The 27127-nt window shown below is 34.8% G+C and overlaps 1 protein-coding gene across 1 annotated transcript in view; it reads right to left on the bottom strand.

Moving 5' to 3' along the window:
* LRBA (LPS responsive beige-like anchor protein) overlaps window positions 1-27127 on the bottom strand; it is a 740236-nt gene that overhangs the window by 627074 nt on the left and 86035 nt on the right. The window contains exons 3-5 of the mRNA XM_037024623.2: window positions 7999-8230; window positions 7684-7784; window positions 2498-2593 (exon numbers count right to left, since the gene is read on the bottom strand). Of these exons, the coding sequence (XP_036880518.2) occupies window positions 2498-2593; window positions 7684-7784; window positions 7999-8230 (429 nt within the window). The remainder of the gene's footprint in view (window positions 1-2497; window positions 2594-7683; window positions 7785-7998; window positions 8231-27127) is intronic.

Here is a 27127-nt window from a genome sequence, read left to right as displayed (position 1 = left end):
ACCCCAAATAGATCACAGATCTAAATGTAAAAGCTAAAAACTATAACTCTTAAAAGAAAAAAATAGGAACAAATCTTCATGACCCTGCATTAACCAAATCCTTCTTAATTATACTACAAAAGCACAAGCAAAGAAAGAAAAACACATGAATTGGAGCTTATTATGACCTTTATGCCTTAAAAATACCATCAAGAAAATGAAAAGACAAGCCAAAAGACTGGAAGACAGTATTTGCAAATCATACATCTGATAAGGAATCTGCACACAGAATACATAAAGAACTCTTCAATTTAGTAACAAAAGGACAAATGCAATTTAAAAATAGAACAAAAGATGTGAATAGACATGTCTCCGAAGAACATAAGCAAATGGTCAATAAACACATGGAAAATGCTCAACATCAATAGTCATTACAGAAATGGAAATCAAAATAACAATGAGATACTACTTCACACCCAACACAATGGCTATAATCAAAATGACACATTAACAAGTGTTGGCAAGCATGTGGGGAAGTTGGAAACCTCATCAATTGCAGGTGAAATTGTAAAACGACACAACCACTTCGGAAAACAATCTGCAAGTCCTCAAATGTTTAACATAGTCAATAAGCAATTTCACTCCTTACTCATAATAACCCAAAAAGTCCAAATAAACTCAAATATCCACTAATTAATGAATGATTAAACAAAATACAGCATATTCTTACATTAGAAAATTAGCCATTAAAAAGGAATGAAGCACTGATACATGCTACATGTATGGACCTTGAAAACAGTATGCTAAGTAAAAAAAAGAATCACAAAAGATCAGATATTGTATGATTGCATTTGTACAAATTCTCCAGAATAGACAAATCCACAGAAAGTACAGTGGTTGCCTAGGCTTGGAAAGGTGGGCAGAAATGGGCAGTGACTGCTAATGAGTACAGGGTTCCTTTTGGGGGTGATGAAAATGTTCTAAAATTTATAATAATGACGATTGTACAACTCTAAACACACCATGCCATTTAACTGTACTCTTTAAATGAGTGAATTGTATGGTATGTAAGTTTATAAACTCAAAACTGCTTTAAAAAGATCATACCACATAAGCTTTCATTTTGTTACATAACTTACAAATCATTTATGAAGATATATCCTAAACACACATATATTCTTTTCATGTTTAAGATTTCCCAAAAAACATGAAAACATAATAAAGCCAAATTAATGTAATAATACTATTGAGACTTCAAGAAGCTGATTTTAAATGAATGTTGGTTTAAGAAAAAAATTAAAGTATACACAGTCAGGGTGTATATATATATGTTCCCTCTCACCAAAAATTTAGAGTAGAAGATGTGAAAGCTTTGTAAAAATAATTTATACATGAATTTTTAACTTCCCTTTAAAAGCTATGTTGAAGGAAGAGTCAGGGAATATATTTAGAACATCTATTCTCTAAAAATTCCAAAAGCTGTTTAGCTGAACTGCCCACCTCCAATGTAAATGCCAATAAATGGAATGGACACATTACAATCTCAAAGAACTATAAATAATAAAATTACAACATGCATTTTTTTAAAAGGTTAATCTTATGAGAATACTTTATGTTAGAAGCAAATGATAGGCTCAATGCTAAGAAAGTAAAGGTCTTCTGGAAAGCTTCAAATCTAAAATGCTTATTAAGGAAAAAGTAAAAGGGAAGAACAATATAAGCAATAAAAGTTTCAAAAGAAATATAGGTATTGTGTGTGAAACATTCAAATATCGTTTTAAGACATTCTTTTCTTTCCGAAGTTATTGCTTGGCTACACAGGGCCTAACAAAGAAGTAAGATATGATATTATGAGAAGCAAAGTAAAAAATGATTAAAAGCTCATAAAAAAACAGGTTGAAATACCTTCAAAAAATGTTTCCTTTTAACAGGCAGACCAATGTAATAATGAGAAGACTAAAAAGCTTCATAACATATGTACATTATATAATGCTCCCTACAACACATTGGAACATTACAAATATTACTACCATACAAAACTATCTTATTAATAAACTGATTAACAACTTAGAAGAATGCTGAGACTGATATGATATGAAACTCACAAGTTTGGAAAAGTTGCCAGAAAATTTCAAAGAGTTCTCTAGACCATGTGCAAAGGAAACAGGAATAGGGAAATGCAAGGCTGAAGAAAGATGTCCAGAAAGGTAGAAAGTGAACACATTATACATTCTGTATTTGAGAATGCAGAGATAAATTCATAAGACAAAATGGTTTATCTTCAAAAGAATTGGAATCTTATTCCAATGCTGCTATCAGCTGTGAATGGGCAGCTTTCTTAAATACTTTGAGCCTCTATTTCTTCACCTCTGAAAGAGGAAAAAGTAACGTGCACAACTGCTGTATGGACTAAGTTAGGTGATGCAAAGAAGGTTCTATCTAACAAAGAACCATCAGGGGAATTCACAGGAAGCAGAGGAAAGAACTCCAAGTGATTTCCTCTTTAGGATTTACTTACCGCAGCACTTTTTCCTGGAAAATTGAAAAAGGCATCAGGACCATACTTCTGAGGCATATGCTTTAACACAGACAGCAACTTCCCAGCATGTGGAGGCTATGAAAATAATCAATAATACAATCACCACATTATTCACCATAAAACAAAAATACTTATTTTCAAGTAGGTATATTTCAATATACCCAAGAATAACCAAATAATGGTATAATCTAAAAAACTTAAAATAGCCAACTACTTTAAGGAATATATAAAGCACTGTAAGGCATTTTTTTGTAATACTATAGGATGAATGAGATGTTGGATAAATATGAGCAAGTATCATCTGAAATTCTGAACACTGCCACAAAAATGATCTTTTAAAATTACAAGCTCCATCAACCTACCACCCATCCCTCTTTAAAACACTTTTAAGTTTCACAAATGTTTACTATGTTGCACTCTTAAAAGCACTTTAGAAATAAAATATGTTAACTATATAACCATCATAAGCATGGTACTACTATTATCCTATTTTGTAGAGGAATCTGAGGCAGAGGAACAAGTCCAAGGTCACACAGGTAGGAAAGTGAAAAGGTGGGGATCACAACTCAGACTCCAGATTCCATGCTTTTAACCACTATACTTTCATCTTAATATTACGTTATCTCTCCTGTAGCTTCCCATTGCTTCTAAAATAAAGACCAAAACCCTAACTATAACCTAAAAAATACTTAATCTACCTTATTAGACTCATTTTGCATCTCAAGTTTCCCCTTCTCTTTGCTCTCCATCCACAATGCCTTCTCTGTCTTCTTCCCATAAGGAGGCATGAGCACAAGCTATTCTTTGTGCTTAAAAGTTTCTCACAGGCCAACTCCCCTCCCCTCTTAACTAAATAAATTTTACCTGTCTTTGAGAACTCGTCTTAATGGTCACTTCTTCAGGGCAGTCTTCCCTGACCTCTGACACTGGATCAAATCTCTCTATCATATTTAATTTTACAATAATTCCTCTACTATATAGCATGTATAAAAGTTATAATACCATATTTATTTGAGCAATGTCTCTTTGACACATGTCTACTCTAACATAGGAAACCAACAGCTAAAATGAAAAAAGCTCATTTGCACTTTAAGAACAATCAGATATGCATTACCATTTTAATCAGTTTGCAAAAAGGATAAAGTATAGTACCTTCCTCTTTGTTAAAAGGTAAAAGTTCAAAACAAGGTCAAACTACAATTGAAATCACTGGCTTGCCTTCATCTTATTTGGAAGCTGCTCTAATTACCACTAGTAACTCTAAAAGAGTTTGGCAATCCTTTACCTAAGTGTTAAGTGGAAAGCTACATTAAGTGATTGAGAGATTTTCAATTTAACAACACTGCTCAGTTATAAAACTTTAATAACAAGTAACTATTATCACACTGATTTTTAAAAACAAATTCCTAAATGAAATAACCAAAAATAACTCCGCAGTCAAAAATAAAAATACAGTAGAATAGCATTTCCATCTAGACAAATCATTCCTCAAAATTTCCTTTTTTATCAATGAAAACAACAAAAGAATAAGCATGTCCCTCCAGACACTGCTAAAGGGACTATATATTTGGAAAGCCTGTCAGAAAATAATTTGGTAGTCATATTTCAAAAGTCTTCAAAATACAAAAATCTGAGCTAAATAAGAAAAGCAGATATAGGTTTAGAAACAGGAATTTTTCCCTGAACTGACATGACAACAAAAGCTAAATAAATATAATAAATTTGGCCTTGTTTCCTTAGTAGTTTATTATTTTTTCCCCTTAATTCCTAAACCTCATTCTACTCCCAATCTCGTAAGCAACTATGTTAACATGTTTAATCATTCTATATGTCCCTCAGAAATGTTTGTGTAATTGTAATTTAAATGACATTGGGTTAGCTATATCATTGTTACTTTCTTCTGTCTTTGCATCTATTCATTATCACTCTATGTACTAATTCTAACTGCTATATAATGTATCCTATGCATCTAATACATTTTATCTACCTAATGATAAACACTCATGTTGACAATTCACTGCCATCAGAAATAATTCTTTAGTGAACATTCTCAGGTATATTTCTTTGTGGTATACATTGAGAATTTCTTGGAACATGCACTCAAGAGCAAATTACTAAATCACTGGATATGGGTATAATCTATGTGACTAAGTAGCACTATATTACTCTTGAGGTTCTCTCAACTATTGCTCATTCCAACCAGTAGGCCACAGGTTTAAAATAACCATATCCCCCAATTATACTTGCTATTATCCAACTTTATAATCCTTGATACTGATAGATATAAATAACATATCAATATTATTTTAACTGGAATGTCTCCAATTATTAGTGATTTTGTGTTTGAATATGAGGTTCCTATTTCTGTAAATACCCATTCACATTCTTCTATTTTCTTATAGTTTTCTAGATTAACCAATATAACAAAAATATATTAATTATATGTTCCAAATAAATAATTTGAATATAAATAAAAACTAAAATACACAGAAAGCCGTGGCTTACATTGGTTTGACTCACAATTTTTCAACTTTACAATGGTGTGAAAGCTATATACATCCAAATGAAATTGTAGTTAGAATTTTGAATTGTGATCTCCTCCGGGGCCAGCAATCTGCAGTATGATACTCTCTCATGACGCTGGGCAGCAAAAGTGAGACACAGCTCCCAGCCAGACACGTGATCGTGAGGGTAAACAACTGATGCACTTAAACCATTCTGTACACATACAACCATTCTATTTTTCATTTCTGGCACACTATTCAATAAATTATATGAGAGAGTCAACACTTTATTGTAAAATAGACTTTGTGTAGGCTGATTTAGCCCAACTGCAGGCTAATGTAAGTGTTCTGAGAACATTTAAGGCAGGCTACTAAGCTATGTTGTGTAGTAGTTTAGGGGTATTAAATACATTTTCGACTTATGGTATTTTCAAGTTAGGAGGTATTTATCAGGGACACCCATTTTAAGGCAAGGAAGATCTGCACTTCCTCTTCTGGGCATGACACAGTAACAGGACTTAGACTTACCAACACACTGTAAACAACTAGAGAACTGGACAAAATGTATAAAACAAAAACTGTTTCTGGACATGGAAAAAAATGTGGCTCAAGACTGCTGACCCTTAAGAAAGGGAAACAAAATGAACCATGAGATTACCCAGACTTTTCTCATAGGAGCAATTTCCATATTGCATGGAGAGAAAAATCAAATAGAACTGAAGGTCTCATTTAGTTGATGAGGCAGAAATTGGAATATGAGTATTCTCAAATGGACAGCTCAGGGCAGAGAACTACAGAGTAAAGAACTATGCAGGCAAGAAGCTCCAGAAATGTGCACTGAGTCTTTGGCTATGGTTTGGTATACCAAACCATACCTACCATAAAACTCAACAAAGTGAGGCCACAATATTGACAGCTTAAGTCAAAGACTTCCCAGAGCTGATATAGAGCCAAGAATTGTTTGAGACCCTAGTAGGCATTGCGGAGAGACCACATTCTTGCACTACTTCTTGCCCCGTGTCTAAGACTTAGGTTCATTCACAGGGACCCTAGAAGAATCAGACCTGAAATATGGCTAACCTAACCCTAGAGTAACAAACAATCCAGAACTGACCCAAAAAAAAAAAAACCCTTTAAACCAGCCTAAAAGGATAAAGTTGACTCATAAGTAACTTATTTGCCTGCCTAACCAGTCTAACAATCTTAAAGAATATGATAAAATCTAGTACTTAACATGGAACAATTAACTTTGTCTAACCTCACAATAGGGAAAAATCACTAGCCTAAGAAGCAGGAAAATGTGACTACAGGCAAAATCAATGAGAAATCAATGAGTAAAAGCCTGATCTAGAAAATGACGACAGATGGTAGAATTAGTAGACAAGTACATTATAGTAACTATTATATTATAAATGTACTAAATACTCCCAAGGACTTAAAGGAAAACATCAACATAATGAAGGAGAAATAAAGTTATTAAAAAGAACCAAACAGAATTTATAGAAATAAAAAAATTGAAATTTTTAATGGATGAAATGAACACACTGAAAAGGAAAAGATCAGTTATCTTAAAATATCTAAATATCTTCAATTTAACCCACTCAGTAAAAAAAAGCCCTGGAGTTAATTGGACCCACCCTCCTCATACCTCCAAAATATCTTAAAGCAATCTAAAATGAGGCACAAAGAAAAAAGTCTGAAAGGAAAAAGTTAACAGATCACAGTGACTTGTGGGACACTATCAAGAGGGCTAACATACATGTAACTGGAGTCCCAGAAGAAGGCACGGGGGGCGGGGGGGATGATAAAGAAATAATGACCAAAATGTTTCCAAATTCGGTGAAAATTACATAAACCCACAAATGCAAGAACTCTAATAAGGATAAATACAAGGTAAACTACATCAAGAACAAAGTAAAATTGCTGATAATCAGTCATAAAATTTTAAAAGCAGCAAGAGAACTAAAGTTTGATACAAAGAAAATGGTATATAACTGCAAAGCACAAATTTAGATATACTTAGGCCTAGATTAAGAATCAGCTGGCTGAGCAGTTGCTGTGGCTAATGATCTCTAAATGGCACTAAAATAAGCCTATAAATGTAAAAAAAAAAATGGAGAAAATATTTACTAGTATTCCTCTAAGGGTAAGCAAGCGATGGAAAGAAACAATTTGATAAGGCACCTGGAGTTCAAATAAGTTCACCACCACTACAATCCATTGCAAAGGACCACTAAATTGTAGCTAGAAGAGTGGATCCAATTACCTGCAGAACTTTTGTTCACTGAGTGGGTTAAGTTTAAGAACCACAGCTAAACTACTCAGGTAAACAGAATGAGAAGCTCAGCACTGCTATCTAACACTTTCCTTTGTCTGTCCTTATACTTTTCCTCTAATAAATGATGAATGCATATTTGAAGAATAACTATTTGAAGAAAGACCAAGTTATTAGCCTGCTTGGAACACCTAGTTCTAGGTGTACACGTCGACATGGCAAAAGCAGCTACATCAGCCTAATTGCTATCTTAGTTGATCTCTTCCACTCAGTTTGACATTTTCCCCCCTGTGTAATAATATCAGTTGTTTATAAGTCACTAATGTGTTTGGGGAGAGGGATACTTTCAAATACCAAAGAGTATTCAGGTTTGTTTGTTTTTTTACCCATTGTCCTTTATCTCCTTGAAGTTTACTGAAGAACAGCTTTAGTTCTCGAACTGTCAAATTATAGCTAGCCAGCACTCCCAACATGTCAACTAAAAGATCTGGAAACAAAAGAAAAAGTAAAATTAAACTACTTATAGTTCTTGAAGGTTTAAACTACACTGTGCTTACGTAAGAGTTTGGACAATAAAGTTTCAGGTACATGTTAGATGCTCCAAAATTTAATAAGTTATTACTAAATTAAATGAAAATACAGTATTTAATAATTTCAAACTTTATTTCTTCCCATCCATAGTACTACAGAAAAAGTCATACCTGCTATCATATTGCCAACTTTTTCAATTTTCCCAAGCACTTTTTCAACAAGGCCTACATCAGTGCAGACTTGAAGATTTCGTATGCTTTTCTTCAGAATGGCTGTAAACATGCTCCAGACTTCTGCTTGGCAAGTAATATCACATTTTTCTAGTAGGTCCACCATGCAGATGATACTCTCACCTTCTTGAATAATGAAATTCATTTCCAAATCAAACTGCCCTCCAACCAACTTCCAAGAAAGGGGGAAAAAAAAAGTAAAAGTATTATTGCTTCTTCAATATAACTATAGCACAGTTTCTATGCCTCACATTAGCAATATATACCCATAGTCTTCTCTACCCGTTACAGTAAAAGGGTCTTTAAACACGTACACACACATGCACGCATACACACACACACACACACAGAGTGGTCTAAAAAATAAAACTTCTGAAGAAACCTTCAAGTTAAGACAGTACAATCAAGACTTAGAATACAACAATGGAAATATTTTTCAACAAAAACAAAAAATGCCTTAGATAAATCACTACCTACTGACCTGATACAAATGAAGATTTAACTTTGCTCTATACTTACTTCTAATTCAGCATTTCATTTATGAATTATGAACTCTGCATACTACCCACAACAGCCTTAGGCTCCTTTGCTGTATCTATACAAGTTATCAGCTCACAGCAAAAATGAAAAGCTGAGAAAATCTCAGAGTAGACACAAAACAGAGTTTATATTTCTCAAATTCCTGGTTTACTGTATCTATCCATTTTGATTCCTTCTACTACCCTGTCAATAATCAGGATAGCTTAACTAGTCACACACCCAAAGTCAATAATCAAGAAAATTTATCTTGATTTTTGACTATCAGAAAATCCATCCACAGAAAACTACTGACCCCACCTTGCCATCTCACCCATGGCATTCTAAAACTGAGGGAAAGTTTTTACATTTTCACAAACCCTAATTGATTAAAGGAATTAAAATACTTCAGAATTACCTTTGCAGAGTTATCCTGGTTAACTAGATTTTTTAAAGATCTCTGTCATTAACAGTTACATACATGATTCACCTACACTCCTGTCCCTGTAAATACTTCTTGGTTTTTGATCATGCATTCCTAAACCCAAAAGGTAGGCAGTAATTAGGAGAAAGGGAACTTTACAAAATAATCCAACTAATACACATGACCATAGAGTTTATTCCAGAAAGCAAGGAAGGTTCAGAATCAGAAAATCTATTAAAACTCCTTCCAGCCAGAGATCAATATGGGTCCCAGGTTCTGCCAAAGACACACAGTTTCATGAAAAAGAAAAAATGGAAAAATGAGCAGTATGAGGTAGATCTGCACTCTGGGAGGTAAGAATTCCTGGCAAACACAGCAGTAAAGAGATTTGGGTCCTTCAGGAAAGCTCTAGCAGAGATTTTAGTGTATAATTCTTTGTGCATTATCAGTAACAAGTAGAATAAGTAGATGACAGCTGGGTTTCTGCTAAGAGTCCCTTGGTGTGATTGTGCCAATTCTCCCAGCTACGTGATCTTGAACATGTATGCTTGGTCCCCCAATCCACCCATAAATTCTGTAAGGTTTTGGAACTGTGATATAGGTGCTTTTTTTTGGTTTTGTGAATATTATGTGCTTGTTTTGTCTTTAATTTCGATCCGTAAGTAATCTCAAACATTAAAAAGTTGCAAAATAGTTTAGAGTTCCTGTATACCCTTTACCAAACTTTCCCTAATATGAATATATTACATAATCATAATCATTAAAACCAGGAGATTAACATAGATACAGTATTTTAACACATCTACAGATCTTACTAAACTGTTGCCACTTGTCACACTAATGTGCTTATTCTGGTCCAGGATCAGCACCCTATAGTCTTCTCCACACTGAACGACTTTCATGATTTTGACTTTCATAATTCTTTGGCTTTCATGATTTTGACACTTCTGGAGTATACTTGTCATTTGTTTTATATATTCTTCCACTTTGGATGTTTCTTCATATTTAAATTTAGATTATGCATTCTGAGCAAAAACATCCCAGAAGTGATGTGTGTCCTTTTCAGTGTGTCATTTTAGATGGTACCTGATGTCAGCAGGTCTCACTATTGCTGAAGTTAACTTTGATCACTTGTTTAAAGCAGTGCCTGTCAGATTTTTTCCATTTTAAAGTTATCTTTCATTTTTTAATTACAACATATCTTGTGGAGAATACTTTGAGACTACATAATTATATTGTTTCTCAACATACTTTAAAGCATCCCTTGATGGACCTTACCTGCAAGTGTTATTACCGTGGCACTGATACATGGTGATTTTTTATTTCTATTATACTTTATACACTTATTAATCGTAAAAGACTTCCTTTAATAACACAACACACCTGAGAAGCCAGCATCGTGCTTAACAGAAAAATTGGAATGATTTTCATGAAAGTCAGAAAGACTAGAATGTACTATCATTTGACATTATTCTACAAACATACAAGTCACGTGCAGTCAAAGGAAGCAAAATGGATATATATGATAATTTTATTTTCAGATTATATGATATATATCTGGAAAACTGAAGAGTTTCAATTGAAATTTTACTATAAATGAGAAAAGTATTTGGTAATGGAACTATTAATACAGTTAATATAAATCAATCTCAAAAGAATTATGCTAAAAAGTTGGACACAAATGGCTAACAATCAGAAATTCATTCTATTAACAAAAATTTATTCTATACATATACGTAGGTAATAATGTTAGATATAAGAACTTCACTGAGCATTTTTTATATAGAAAAGAGAGGAAATTATCCCCTTCAAAAAATTGTAAGGTAGTAGTAAAGCTGTGTATAACTATACAACAGAACACGATGCAGCCTTTGAAAAGAATGATACATCTCCAGTGACATGACAAGATCTCTAAAATACATTGTTTAGGTATGAAAACCAAGGTGGGAAAAGTTTGAATACTAAGCAACAATTTGAGTACAAACACTCAAACAGACATATACCCAAGAATGATATGCAAGAAACTAAATAGTGATTGCTTCTGAAAAGGCAAGTGAGCATAGGGGGCAAGAGGGAAAAGGGAGAGTTTTATACACACACACACACACACACACACTTGGATATCCTCCACACAGACCTAAATAGGTCAAAAACCTAGCTACAACTAACTTGAGGCTTTACCTTTACCTTAATATTACTTGCATCAATCTTTCATTTTGATCTGTTTTTTACCATCAGTAACCCTTCCAAGAAGCTACAGAATTAATTTTTGAAAGAAATTTCCACCAAAACCCCAAATATTTCAACAGCCTTCTTACTGAGTTTATACTGTGAGAGCAGTATCCACACAGGTGTTTTAAATATTTATCCATAGCTTTAAATATTACAAAACATGCTTTTCAAGGAGAAAATTGATGGCAGAAATTGGTACATAGGAATATGTAGCATAGTTGATATACTGTATGTATGCATATCTATTATATATAAAAAGCATGCACAGAGACTACAGTATGTCATGTTAACCCTTTCTAATAGTTATTTGAAGCTGATCAACCTTCAAACACAAATTTGTTTCCAATGACAAGGATCATAATCCAAGTCCAGGCTTTGGCTAGTTATTATCTGAGCTGTAGTAATGGCTCTGCACTACAAAATGTAATCTTCCCAAATGTCACAGTAAGTTATGAATATCTGAGCAGCCTAATGCACTTTACTAGCCATGAAATGTGAACATGTAATCTTATTACCTTTTTTATGGTTGTATTTTTTTGAATAATGTAGCCTAGAAACTGATGTATAGTCTTTTTCTGCATTTTAGCATGATTTGGTCTCCTTGCTATATAGAACATTTTTCAAAACTCTCCATTTCAACATATTTAAGTCTTGGGGTGAAGTTCATAAACAATTTTTATAGCAACCTTCAGGGTGGCATAACATGCTTTCTATAGGTTATAGTTTAATGTACAATATTATAGAAATTTTAAAGCATATTACTCAAAGAATTCAAATAAACCTTCCCAAGTCTTGTATTAGCACTTTAATTGGGCATGATTATTTTTTCTCAATGGTTACATTAATGAATGTTTCAAGCTGAAATTAGTCACTAAACCTAACTCACTTGTATTTCCAGAAAACCAAGAAACACAGAGACCAAAAATAATTATTTTCTCTTCAAAAGATTTATAATACTGGAAAAACTATAATATAAAGAAAATGATAATACTTAAAGTAGTGTTAGTGTTTTCCCTGGAAACACAACTTTTTCCTCAAAAAATGTGGTAATTTTTCCTCAAAAGGTGTGGTAAGAGTAAACTAGCAGAAAAACTGGACAGAGTACAATCACAGATTATGCCCCAACTAGATTTTTCTGTATCTTGTAGCACATCACTTTTTTCTCTGGACCTATTCATTTGTAGAACGAACTAAGAGTAAGCTTCTTTTATTTACAGCATCCTTCAAAACATATTTATTTTTTCAAAGTGCTAATCTCAAGGTATCCAACTTATCCTTAAAAATCCATTCCTAAGTGAATATGATCTTATACATGTTTTAAAGTCACCAGATATTTATTAATAAGAAGAAGTTGAGGAAAAACTATAGTGCTCTGGATGGACCACTAGTTTCCCAATTTACATTTTCTTCCTCTTCCACTGTGAAAGAGTTTCGTACATGGGGACCAGGCAAAGGACCACTTTCCAGCTTTCCTCGAAGTTACTAGCTATGTGATCAAGTTCTGACCAATTAAGAAAACAGTAATATGTGCAACTTCTTGGTGGTACTCTTAAAAATAAGGAAATTAACTTCTCTCTGAAAGATGCTGAAATAATGCCAAGAGCTAGAATAACCATCTTAGAATCCATGCTGAAGTCACATGTTAAAAATAACAAGCAGAAAGATCTATAGATCCTGACAGTTATAAAGTTGCCTCAGTAGCCCTGGACGCTTTCAACCATACAAATTTTCACCTGTAGGACAAATACACTTCTACTTCATCGAAGCCACTGTTACTTGGGCACTCTGTTATATCATCCGAAAACCTATATCCTGACTAATATATATGCTAATCCTATTACTTGCATTTTCTCAGACATTGAAAAAAAACATTTTTAACTATCTCAAGTGACATACCTCATTACCACTTCTTATACTAGGTGTCAACACAACAAGGTCAGCTCACCAACAGCATGTATTTTGACTTACTTTTAAGAGATAGTGGTGTGCTCTAAATTTAGAAACTACACAGTAGCTTATTCTGTTTTCTTACTGAATAGTTTATTACCTGCTCTATACACCACCATGTCAGATGCCCCTTGCTACGGGTTGAAGTGTAACCCTCCCCCCAAAAAAATTATGTTGAAGTCCTAACATCCAGTACCTCAAAATGTGACCTTAGTTGGATATAAAGTTGTTTCAGATGTAATTCGTTAAGACAAGGTCACTAGGGTGAGCCCAAATCCAATGACTGGCATCCTTAAAAAGAGAGAAAATTTGGACAAAGAAACATGTATACAGCGAGACCACCACGTGAAGATGAAGACAAAGGTCAGAGTGATGCTTTTAAAAAAGCCAAGGAGTGCCAAAGAATTACCAGCAAACCACCAGAAGCTAGGAAAGAGGCATGGAACATAATTCTCTCTCAGGGCTCAGAAAAAACCTACAGTGCCCACACAAATAACTTGGACTTCTAGCCTACAGAACTTTGAGGCAATACATCGATATACTCTAAGCCACTTAATCACAAGTATACCTTGGAGATATTGCAGGTTCAGGTCCAGACCACCACAATAAAGTGAGTCAAATGAATTTTTTTGTTTACTAGCACATACAAAAGCTATGTTTATGCTACACTGTATGTAGTTTAGTAAGTGTGCAATACCATTGTTTATAAGAAAAATACAATGTACACAGCTTAATTTAAAAATAGTGCATTGCTAAAAAATGCTGACAATCATCTAGGCTTTCAGTGAGTTGTAATCTTTTGCTGGTGGAGGGTCTTGCCTAGATGCTGATGGCTGCTGACTGACCAAAATGTCTGTTACTGATGGCTGTGCTGATTTTTAAAGTAACCTAACAATGAAATTTGCTATATCGATTGACTCTTACTTGCACAAACTTTCTCTGTAGAATGCGAGGCTTTTTTATAGCATTTTACCCACAGCATTTCTTTCACAATTAGAGTCAATCCTTTCAATCCTGTAGCTGCTTTACCAAGTTTATGGAATATTCTAAACCTTTCGCTATCATTTCAACAATCATCAACAGGAATAGAGTCCATTTCAAAAAACTACTTTCTTTGCTCATCCATAAGAAGCAACTTCTCGTCTGTTGAGTTTTTATGAGATAGACAGCAATTCAGTCACATCTTCAAGTTTCAAGCTATACACATCTAGTTCTCATGCTGTTTTCACCAAATCTGCAGTTCTCCACTGAAGTCTTAGAGTTATCCATGGGGGTTCAGTTTAACCTCTTCCAAACTCCCGTTAGGTAATGTTGACACTTTGACCTTTTCCCATGAATCACAAACGTTCTTAATGGCATCTAGAATGGTGAATGTTTTCCAGAGGTTTTCAATTTATTTGGCCCAGATCCATCAGAGAAATTAGTATCAATAGTAACTATTGCCTCACAGAATGTATTTCTTAAATAGTAAGTCTTGAAAGTCAAAATTACTCCTTGATCTTGGATCTAAGTGCTTGTATTAGCATGCAAGAAAACAACACTAATCTCATTTCCCATCTCCATAAGAGTTCTTGTGTGACCAGGTGCACTGTCAATGAATGAGCAGTCATATTTTGAAAGGAATCTCTCTTTCTGAGCAGGAAGTCTCAACCGTGGATTTCAAATATTCAGTAAATCATGTTATAAACAGATGTGCTCTCATCTAGGCTTTGTTGTTCCAATTATAGAGCACAGGCAGAGCAGATTTAGCATAATTTTTAAGGGCCTAGGATTATCAGAGTAGTAAATGAGCAACAGCTTCAAATTAAAGTTACCAGCTGCAAAATCCCCTAGTAAAAGACTCAGCTTGTCCCTTGAAAGTTAGAAGCCAGCCACTGATTTCTCCTATGAAAGTCGCAGATGTTACCTTCTTAAAATAAAACATTCTTTTGTCTACCTTGAAAATCTGTTGTTTGCGGTTGCCACCTTCATCAATTACCTTAACTAGATCTTCTGGTTAACTTGCTGCAGCTTGTTTATCATCACCTACTGCTTCACCTTGCACTTTATGTTATGGAGATGGTTTCTTTCCTTAAGCTTCATGAACCAACCTCTGCCAGCTTCAAACTTTTCTTCTACAGCTTCCCCACCTCTCTCAGCCTTCAAAGAATTGAAGAGAGTTAGAGCCTTGCTCTGGATTAGGCTTTGCTTAAGGGAATGTAGTGTCTTGTTTCATCTTCTATCCAGACCATTAAAACTTTCTCCATATCAGCAATAAGGCTGTTTAACTTATTTGTATGTGCAATGGAGTAACATTTTTAATTTCCTTCAAGAGCTTTTCCTTTGCATTCACAAAGTGTCCATCAATAGATGAACAGATAAAGAAGACGTGGTTTGTATACACAATGGAATATTATTCATCTATGAAAAAGAAAGAAATACTGCCATTTGCAACAGCATGGATGGACCTAGAGGGTACTAAGTAAAATAAGCCAGGAGGAGTAAGACAAATACCATATGATTTCATTTATTTGTGGAATCTAAAAACAATATAAAACAAAAAGAACAAAACAGCAATAGACTCATACAGATATTGAGAAGTAACTGGTGGTTACAATGGGGAAGGTATTGGGGTGGGTGGCTGAGTTGGATGAGGGGATAAAGAACATGCAAATAAAATCTCAATCATAATATAAACTCATCACAGGAATGGAAGTGAAGCATGTAGAATATACTCAATAGTCTTTCTATGTTAACAGATAGTAACTGCACTAGTTGGGGTGAGGATTTAATAATGTGTGTAACTGTTGAACCACTGTGTTGCATACCTGAAACCAATGTAGTATTGTATATCAACTATACTTCAATAAAAAAATACACTTTAAAAAAACAGTACTATGAATAATATCACTCAACTATGTTTTAGGTGAACAGAAGGTCTTTCAAGTTTTCAGATAAATGGTTAAATGCAACCTATTTGTTTTTCATAGGCTTCTTTTTATGATTTATGGAGTATGATGATCAAAGAGACATATTAAGATTACTTCAGGGGAAAAAAATGTGAGCAATCAAATCAAACTAAAACCTCATTCCTTCCTCTACAATTCAGCACAAAAGCCAAATAACAGTCCTCCCACATTAAATGAGGACTACTCTGTGTGCCAAAAGGGTTCAGCAGAAGTAACACATATGACTTTCAAGGCTGGGTTATTATGGACTTTATGGCTTTCTCGGATCACTCCTGAGGACAAACAAAAGCAGCTCTGAGAGAGGCTCACTTGCTGAAGAACTGAGACTTCCCACCAGTAACTAGCACCAACTTGTCAGTCATGGAAATAGCCTTGGAAGCAGGTCCTCCAACCCTAGCCAAGCCTTCAGAAGACTGCAAGCCCAGCCAACATCTTAAATGCAACCTCATGAAGAGACCCTGAGCCAGAACTATCCAGCCAATATGCTCCGAAATTTCACAGCAATTGCAACCTGATATTTAATACTGCTTTAAGCTGCAAGGTTTTAGGGTAATCTGTTACACACCAATAGATAACTAATGTAATCACAAATCAATCAGTTAGTAATTGGGGAAAACATTTTTATTCTATTTCTGTACTATGTTAATTTTTTTAATACTCATACAAATACAATACAAAACAGTAACCTACATGTACTGAGGGATTACTAAGAGCGAATCACATAAAAATACAATGAAAATATAAAACAATACCAATAACATTCCTTAAGAATTACTGTAAACTATACTGCAATAAGCACTTTGTGAATTATTGTTTCTAATTATCTCCCACAAAAAACCCGTATTAAGACATATGCACCCCTATGTTTATCGCAGCACTATTTACAATAGCCAAGAGATGGAAGCAACCTAAGTGTCCATCAGTAGATGAATGGATAAAGAAGATGTGGTACATATACACAATGGAATATTATTCAGCCATAAGAAGAAAACAAACATTTGCAACAACATGGATGAAGCTAGAAGGTATTTATGCTCAGTGAAATAAGCCAGGTGGAGAAAGACAAGTATCAAATGATTTCACTCATCTGTGGAGTATAAGAACAAAGAAAAAACAGAAGGAGCAAAACAGCAGCAGACTCACAGAACCCAAGAATGGACTAACAGTTACCAAAGGGAAAGGGACTGTGGAGGATGGGTGAGAAGGGAGGAATGGGTGGGTGGGGGAAGCAAGGGGTCATTATGATTAGTATGTATAATGTGGGGGACTGGGCACGGGGAGGGCTGTACAACACAGAGAAGACAAGTAGTGATTCCACAGCATCTTACTATGCTGATAGGACAGTGACTGTAATGGGGTATGCGGGGAGACTTGGTGCTGGGGGGGAGCCTAGTAAACATAATGTTCCTCATGTAATTGTAGATTAATGATAACAAAATTTAAAAAAATACCAATTATCTCCACTTAACAGATGTACAACTGAAACATAAACAACCTGCCCAAACTCACAATGTACTAACATGGCTGAATCAGGGTTGTGATACTGTGTAATGCCTGTTATTTAATAAGCTGTGTCCAATACTGCAGACTAGCTCACTCAGCATCCCTTCCTCAAAGTTTTAACAGACATTTGATAAATCAAAGCATATTTCTTTCTTTTTTTAAAACTTTTTATTAAGGTATTATTGATATACACTCTTATGAAGGTTTCACATGAAAAAACCATGTGGTTACTACATTTACCCATATTATCAAGTCCCCACCCAAACCCCAATGGAGTCACTGTCCATCAGTGTAGTAAGACGCCACAGATTCACTGCTTGCCTTCTCTGTGCTATACTGTTTTCCCTGTGAGCCCCCACACCACGTGTACTAAACATAATATCCCTCAATCCCCATCTCCCTCCCTCTCAACCCACCTTCCAAAACCCTCCCCTTTGGTAACCACTAGACCCTTCTTGGAGTCTCTGAGTTGCTGCTACTTTGTTCCTTCAGTTTTGCTTCATTGTTATACACCACAAATGAGGGAAATCATTTGGCACTTGTCTTTCCCCACCTGGCTTATTTCACTGAGCATAATATCCTCCATCCCCATCCATGTTGTTGCAAATGGCAGGATTTGTTTCTTTCTTATGGCTGAATAGTATTCCATTGTGTATATGTACCACCTCTTTTTGTTTCATTCATCTACTGATGGACACTTAGGTTGCTTCCATTATCTTGGCTATTGTAAATAGTGCTGCAATAAGCATACTTTTTGAGTCTGAGACTTTTTGAGTGTATATGACTTTTTGAGTCTGAGAAGTTGTATTCTTTGAGTAAATTCCAAGGAGTGGGATTCCAGGGTCAAATGGTATTTCTATTTTTAGTTTTTTGAGGAACCTCTATACTGCTTTCAACAATGGTTGAACGAGCTTACATTCCCACCAGCAGTGTAGGAGGGTTCCCCTTTCTCCACATCCTCACCAGCATTTGTTGTTCTTAGTCTTTTCAATGCTGGCCATCTTTACTGCTGGGAGGTGCTATCTCATTGTGGTTTTAATTTGCATTTCCCTGATGATTAGTGATATGGAGCATCTTTTCATGTGCCTGTTGGCCATCTGAAATTCTTCTTCAGAGAATTGTCTCTTCATATCCTCTTCCCATTTCTTAATTGGGTTATTTGCTTTTTGGGTGTGAGTTCTTTATATAGTTTGGATGTTAACACCTTGTCGGATATGTCATTTACAAATATATTCTCTCATATTGTAGGATGCCTTTTTGTTCTGTTGACGGTGTCTTTTGCTGTACAGAAACTTTTTAGTTTGACGTAGTCCTTTGTGTTCATTTTTGCTTTTGTTTCCCTTGCTCAAGGAGATGCGTTCAGGAAGAAGTTGCTCATGCTTATATTCAGGAGATTTTTGCCTATGTTGTCTTCTAAGAGTTTTATGGTTTCATGACTTACATACAGGCCTTTGATCCACTTTGAGTTTACTTTTGTGTATGGCGTTAAACAATAATTCAGTTTCATTCTCTTGCATGTAGCTGTCCAGTTTTGCCAACACAAGTTGTTTAAGAGGCTGTCATTTCCCCACTGTATATCCATGGCTTCTTTATTGTACTTTGACCATATATGGTTGGGTTTACATCAGGGTTCCCTCATCTGTTCCACTGGTCTTATTCTTCCTTCTCAGGGTTGCTTTGGCTATTTGGGGTCTTTTGTGGTTCCATATGAATTTTAAAATGATTTGCTCTAGTTAATTGAAGAATGCTGTTGGTATTCTGATAAGAATTGCATTGAATCTGTAGATTGCTTTAGGCTCAAAGCATATTTCTTATTGTAAGAGTAAAATGCTATAATAATTAGAAATATTTAATAATTAGTTATATAGAAAGCTATTTAATGTATAAAAACATTTGAGAACTCAAATACCAAACCTCCTTCCTCTCTTGTTTTCTGCCATTATAAGAACTGGAAAAATAAATGCTTTTTTCCAGCATCCTCTGCAGCTGAATGGCCATGAGAAGTTCTGGTCAAAGAGATATGAGAAGTGCTAAAAGGTGTTCCTGGAAAGCTTTGACCTCTTTAATAAAAGGAGACCAGATGTAGCTGGCCTAGCCTCTTGCCTTTGTAACTTCCTCCCTCCTCAGAACACACACCTGATACTCAAAGGTGCAGTGCCTCTCTTGATATCATCAGTCTCACAAGCAGGACAGATGAAAAGCCAACATACTAAGAACAGCAGAAGGAAAGGCAGAAAAGTATCTAGCTCTGGAAGCATTATTAGCAGAACTGCTAATGACAGCAATTGCTTACTTCTAACTCCTTGTTATGTGAGAAAATTAACACCTCTATTTCATGAAGTTGCTATTAAATGTGTATTCTCTTACAGCAGAATCCAAACCTAACTAATACATAGTTTCGATAAATGATATATAAATGAACAAGTGAGTTATCAGAAAAAGCTATCTTGGACAACTCTTTGTTTTAAATATGATTCAAAACTGTGTATTTAAGTGACTACATTTCATGCTTAAAAAAATACTATCCCAAAGTTATAATCAAACACAATTAAAATGAATACAACAGAAATAAAAAAGATGAACAGCACTTCTTGCTTCATGAAGTATTTCTGGATAAATAATAGTAGCTGTTTTATTGCATTTGCTTAAATAAAATATTTCAAGAAGGTTAGTTTTAACAAAATAAATTATATGATACCAAGTTTTCACTCACAAAGGTATTAGTGGATATTCTAAAATCAAAAGAGTAAAGACTAAGTATTAAATGTATTCAAATGAAATAGTGTCAGTTCTGATAAGAGTCAGGTTTTAAAGTATAATAAACAAAACTAAATATATCTTGAGATCTATAATTGTGAGAATTTACTGTAATACATATTTTTAAGTAAAATAGTAAAATTCAGCAAAATATGCTAAATCTCTACTAACCAAAATGTTTGAAGAATAAAGTAGCTCTATTTACTGAGCTTTATATTTATTTGTGAGCTGATCAGAAAATATTTCCTATCTCACATATTCTAGGTTAAAATGTTTAAATATATAGTAACAGACCGCCAGCTTGGAAATACCTAACCTAAAATTTAAGATCATTTAGCTGAATGAATTTTGATTTCAAATATCTAAGAAATGAGTGACTACCAATAGTACTGAGAATATTTAGACAATACTGAAAAGAAAGTATCAATGGGAAAAAAGCTGTTGATACGGCAAGAGGGAAGTCTCAGCAATGAGGAGAAAAAATGAAACAAAAAAGTACAGTCAAGCTTTAAAATCATACTCTACATCTCTGTGTTGGGAAGAGGCAGAGAAAAAAAATTAAGTAAGAATGGTTAACAGTGTGAACTCTGGCATGAAGTTATACCTTAATTCTGGATACAAGAGTTCTTTTTTTCATCTCAAACATCCAATCACTGAGTACTGGGAAGTATTTAGAAATTAGAAAAGGGAGGACCAAATAATTCAACTACTTATAAAAATATCTATAAAATTACACACAGAATAGCTCAGAAATTAAGATATAAAGATTTATACTGCAGCATCATATAAAGAAATAAAACTCTGGAAATAGCCTAAATATCCACCAATACAGAAATAGATAATATAGACTATACTACATCCATATAATGGAATATCATATAGCCTTTAAAAAGAATATAAATCTATATATGCTGGCATGTCAAAATATTCAAGACATACTGCTAACATTTTTGTTAGTTGCAGGACAGTAGGTACAGTATGATCTTATTTCTTTAAAAGGTACAGTTACATTTAAATTAAAGATATACTAAAATTCAGCTTCAGCATAGATATTAGGCCAAAATATGTTGCTTGATTCCACCTAGATGCCCACTTATGCATCACTTCAGGCATTCCTCAAGTATAGTTGATAAATGACTGTATTATCAAGTACATTAACATAAACAATAAGCATAACATCAATAATATGACTAAGGTAAGTCATTTAGATTTATATATTCACTCTCAAATACACATATTTTGGAGTAAAAATCTCTTTATGTGCTTGTAAGTTTAAAGTCTATCAGACACTTGAGGAATGAGTACATATTTCTTATTGTAAGAGTGAAATGCTGTAATAATTAATTATTCTGAAACCTATTATTTTACATACAAAAAAAACTGAGAACACAAATACCTAAATAATGGGAAACATTTCGGTAATATGATTTTAGAAACTGTTGGATGGATACATTACTGTAGGAAGAACATTACATCCTCTTTTTAAAGCAGAACTAAAGTTATTTACAAATAAGGTAAAAGCCTGCGATAACTTAATTCAAGTAAGCAACTGGTATTGTCCTCTGCCCCATACTCTGCCACCTCAAATCTCAAGGGGTAGGATAAACTGCAAGGAGTGGGGAAGAGAACTGAGAAAGTGCCTCCTAGTCATTTCAAACTGTCTCAGTTCAGCTATGTATAGTACTAAATTCCACTGTTTTAAGACAACATAAACTAAAACATAGCTATACCTACTTAATCTCAAAATTTTACACAATTGAATGTTAAGCTCCTCATGTCCTAGATTGGTTTCAGTATATATAAATAATACATAATAAAATACTGAATAGTAAGAGATTAGCTTACTTATTATTTAATTACAGTTCAAGACATTGGTTTAAGATCATTCCCAACACTAAACAAAATGTGGTGTAAGACTTTAGGTGAGTCAGTTACTAGTAGAGAAGAAAGTAAGTTCAATCTGTTGATAAAACATAATCATCAGCCTTTTTATTCTACATCTACCCTTTACTGAGTCAGCCACAATACCTTGGTCCTCCATCAACATCAGCTGAAAGAGAGGCTATTACGTTTACAAATGTGCCATTCAGTGACCACAAGAGTAATGTACTACTTCACACCGCCAAGAAAGTATTTTCTGAACTGAATGAAAGCACAAACACTTACTGAAATGTTCGATAAATTTCAGTAAGACTTAAAATTTTCAATAAAATTTTACAACTATTCTTTTATCTCATAAGTTCCAAGATTGTGATATTTGGTTTAGGCTTCTTATGGATTTTTCCAACCAGCCAAAGGTCTACTTTGTACAAGTAACATGCAGGTATCATAATTATGCATTATGTACAACAGCATTTCTGTAGAAAACATCTGAAGAATATGCACCAGACTGTTAGTGATGGGTTATTGTGGAAGATAGGGTTACTACAAAAGGATTTCACTTACAAATTCAAACATTCATGACACATTTCAAGTTTTCAAAGTTAAGTATATATTTTCTTTGAATCCAAGGAGAAAAGTAAGATATTTTAAGCCTGCAACACTTGTATGGAAAACTAAGCAGGAAAAAATAATGCTTTTTTAGTTTGTACATTATTTGCAAAAAATCAAATTGGATGCATTTCCATTAAAACTGAGAGAAAGAGAGCTCCTAGGCAACAAATATGTAAAATGGAAACTGGTTATACAATATTAAGGATTACTAATGAAAGTTGAGTGAAACATCATTCATTATTTATGTTCCAGCATGATCTCTTAATTTTAATGATAGTAAAGTACTTTAATGAGTTACTCCCAAATTGTATTTTACCCAAGATCCTTAACCATAACTATACCTTGAGAGTTTTCAGAAACACAGTCCCTCTTATGAGAAACAGTGATTAAGAGTCATGGGCAGTACAGCCAGACTGTCTGCATGTGACTTCTGGATAACAAAAATATGGGCATAAGCAGTATAGGTGACCTTTCTACAGCTCACTTCCTCATCTGCAAAATTAGGGTAAATGATGGTAGCCATCTCCTAAAGCTGTTGTGAGGATTAAACCAACTAATACATATCTCAGTTAATGTATATCCTCTTAAATAAGGATACAAAAACTCACACTTCCATCTGCTATTAAAATTCTCACTTCAAGAATAACATCTTCATCTGATAGTCATGGTAAAGCTGTAGTCTGTCTTTCTTCCAAGGGCACTGTCAATAAACTAGAATAGGCAAATTAAACTAAAAGAACATATTCCACTTGAAACAAAATAGCTCCTAAAGTAATACACTAATTTAACTACTTTAACATCAAAGTAAGCTAAAGGTCACAGCTTTTTCTGTTGTGCTTTTATCATTCTAATATCAAAGTCACTTCATTGTCATCTGATGATATGATCCATACTTCAATCTTGATCCACAAAAGTTTTACACTCCAGGTTTTTTTGTTCCCATCATTTTTAATCCTGGTAAAAGGGTATTCCCTAAAACCCTTCACCACCAAACCAAAAAAGATGTATCCCATTCCTTAATGCCTAATCATAACTCTCACACCATCATCCCTTTAGTATGACTAATTTAACTGACACACTGCCTCTACAGCTACCACCACCACCACCAGACACTCCACAACCCTCTCCCAGTACCTCATTTCCAGGTATATACATGCCCTGCCAGCTCCACCTCTCAGACGAGTGCCTTCCTTACTTCACTTAACTGAAATGTAACTCTCCATACATTCCATTTTAAAACTACTAGTTCTTTAACTCTCCACTGAATATGACAAAAAGAATGGTTAAGATTCCCTTCGCTCCTGTTTCTGCCTCCAGACCATTACTCTTCCACCATTGGCAGAAAGCTCATTATCTTTGGAGGTTCACGCAATCAATTCAACTATACCACCCAGAATCACTCCTCATCATTGTCATCCTAACTGACTCCCCTTCACTCATTAAAGAGATTGGGATCTTAGACCTAACTTTCCATTTCTCCTCATCTATTATAATCTTGGCAAATTTCAGTATCCATGTAGATGGTATCTTTAATCCCTACAATGTGGCTTCTAATATCTCACTTCCTAAATCCAATTACTTTCAGCTCACTCTATTCCTTACATCCTGAAATTAGCCATCCTGAAAAACGGAAAATGTAAGTAACCTTATATACCTTCCAGCTATCTAATCATTCTATTTCCACCATACCTGCTCTTTCACATCAGAGACTCCCAGATACTACTACTACTACTCAAGCTTACTCATTCCCCAAGTTGTAAACTCATGTGTCCCACTGCCTATAGACATCCACACATACTGTTTCAAATTAAACAAAGCCAAAATATAACTCACTACCTTCCCCCTCATCCTACTATGATTGTTACCCTAGCTGGTAATCCTACCTCCCATTCCACATGCCCGAAACCAAAATGTCCCCTTCAAATCTGCTCACCCCATCCACAATGTCCAATAAACCTCCTAAAATTCTACTTTTATCCATCTTTCCCTTTCCTACCATCACCAAACTAGATGAGGACTACTTTATTACACACACAACTATCAGTACTAGATTTACTAGATTATATGTCCATACGATAGGGACTACTACACACATAGTTGTTAACACTGGTCGCCTTATAGGAAAGTATGGGAGAAAACTGGCTGTAGGGCAGAAGAGGCAGAGTTTAGGAAGATAAGGAAAACACAAGAACCATATGTGTGCATATATGGTAACATCTATTGTAAGTTATTATGTATGTGACCACATATAAAAAAATTTTTATAACCCAAAACAAATTTATTCTAAGTTTTATTTCTGAGAGCATTTATGTGCCACCCTATTTGCTCTGTTCTTTAATATAATTTTTAAGCACCAAAAAAAGTACTGAAGTCAATTCCGTTTTTTTCAACTTAAGAATATAATTAAAAACAATATTATTGTGAATTCCTCTATTAAGCTCCATTAATTAATCATATTAAGAGAACTGACCAGAGACTATTCTATACAGTTAGTATGGGACAATGTGTAACATGATATATCCAACAGTCCCTATGAAAGAATGGTTATTTGCATAATTCCACCCAATTCAAATCAATTTGGGGAAAAAAAATAACTACATACTATACACCTAAGAAGTTCAGAATACATGTAAAGGCTTGAAGAGGTTCTGAAGCAAAAAACCATGTTTGATTTCACTTGACCCATATGACTAGAAAATTCTTTCCTTATGTTTCCTTATGTAAACTCAGAGCTTGTATTTTGTCCAACACTTTTTCAGAAACAGACTACATGTTTCAAACAGGAACAACAGCAAATTAAATATGGTCAGTTGTTTACATGATTCGCACTAAAGGCATTAAGCCATAAAATAATGCTGAGACTTTTATCAGCAGCATTCTATCTCCATGACATCACAGCATCTATATTTTTTCCAATTAAAACACTATTGAACACACTAAGATAATACTACTGAATCTACATCACAGAATCATAAAATATTATTTCATATCATGTTATAGAGCATTGCAATACAGTATTTCTGTTCAAGTTTCATAATATTTTTGGTCAGTCTGTGAACCTGCTTTATTGATAATTAAGAGAATACTTGTCTGCAGCTGTTTATCAAGGCCTATGGCAAAACTATACAGTGCATAAAGTATGTCTATACTGCAGTCTCATCACTTTTTCCACATTTTTCGCCACTTTGGCATCCCTTGTCTTCTAACCCCAGATGTCCAGTACTCTTATCTTCTCTGGATGCTCATTTTCCTCCAAAAGCAAAAGCCCACCTAGATCTACACTCTATTCAAGCACACAAAGCTCCAATATTTTCTGAATGTATGAATGTGTGTGCATATGTGCATATATGTATACATATGTATGTGTGTATATGTGTAGATCAGTTTCTTACACCCAAACTCATGATCTTTTCCATGAGGTTTTCCTCCAACTTAAGGAAAGAAAAATATGTTATATAAGTAATGTCTGAAATTAGAAATGAAGATGGGAAATAGGAGGATCCTGAACTCACTCCCTTGCACAGAAACACCAAGCCTGCAACTACATACAAAGCAACTCTCTCTGACAACAATGTGAACACTAAGACAGCTCTTCCACAACAAAAGATGTAAAGGAAAAACCACAATGTGACAGTTAGGAGGGGGAGAGATGCAGTCTGGTCAGGACCCACTCCATGGTGCAGCAGCCACAAGCAGCAGGGATATCACAGGCATGGAGCTCATCCTTGAGGAGAAAGAGATTCAAGCCCCACATTGGACAATTTCCACATTGGGGACCTGCACTGGGAAAATGAAACCCCAGAATATCTGGTTTTGAAAACCAACAGGGCTTAACTCCAGGAGCTTTAAAAACCAAGGGCTGTAGGAAACAGACTCTGCTCTTAAAGGACCTGCACATAAACTCACTTGCTCCAAAACCCAGCACAGAGGCAGCAGTTTAAAATGTATCTGGGGTGTATGTCAAGGAGGTTTACTGACTGATTTTACAGTGTGTACCACAGGGGCAGGGAAATGTAGGAACTTTCTCCAGGAACAGAACCACTAACAGGAGCCATTTTTTGCCCACTTTCTGCCTAGCTGTCCAGACACTCTCAGGTGCCATTTCTGACACTCTCCAACAATTTGCTAGTACCGTTCACCTGCCAGACATTCCTCTGCAGACCTGCCCTGCCCTAGCAGTGGCTTCCACACCTCCACAACTGGCTGGGGCCTCAGCCGGAACCAGCATTCCCCAAAGGGGCTCCAACCA

Source organism: Manis javanica, chromosome 3 (genome assembly GCF_040802235.1).
Source record: "Manis javanica isolate MJ-LG chromosome 3, MJ_LKY, whole genome shotgun sequence".
NCBI classification, from domain to species: domain Eukaryota; kingdom Metazoa; phylum Chordata; class Mammalia; order Pholidota; family Manidae; genus Manis; species Manis javanica.
This window is presented reverse-complemented; position numbering and strand designations above follow the sequence as displayed.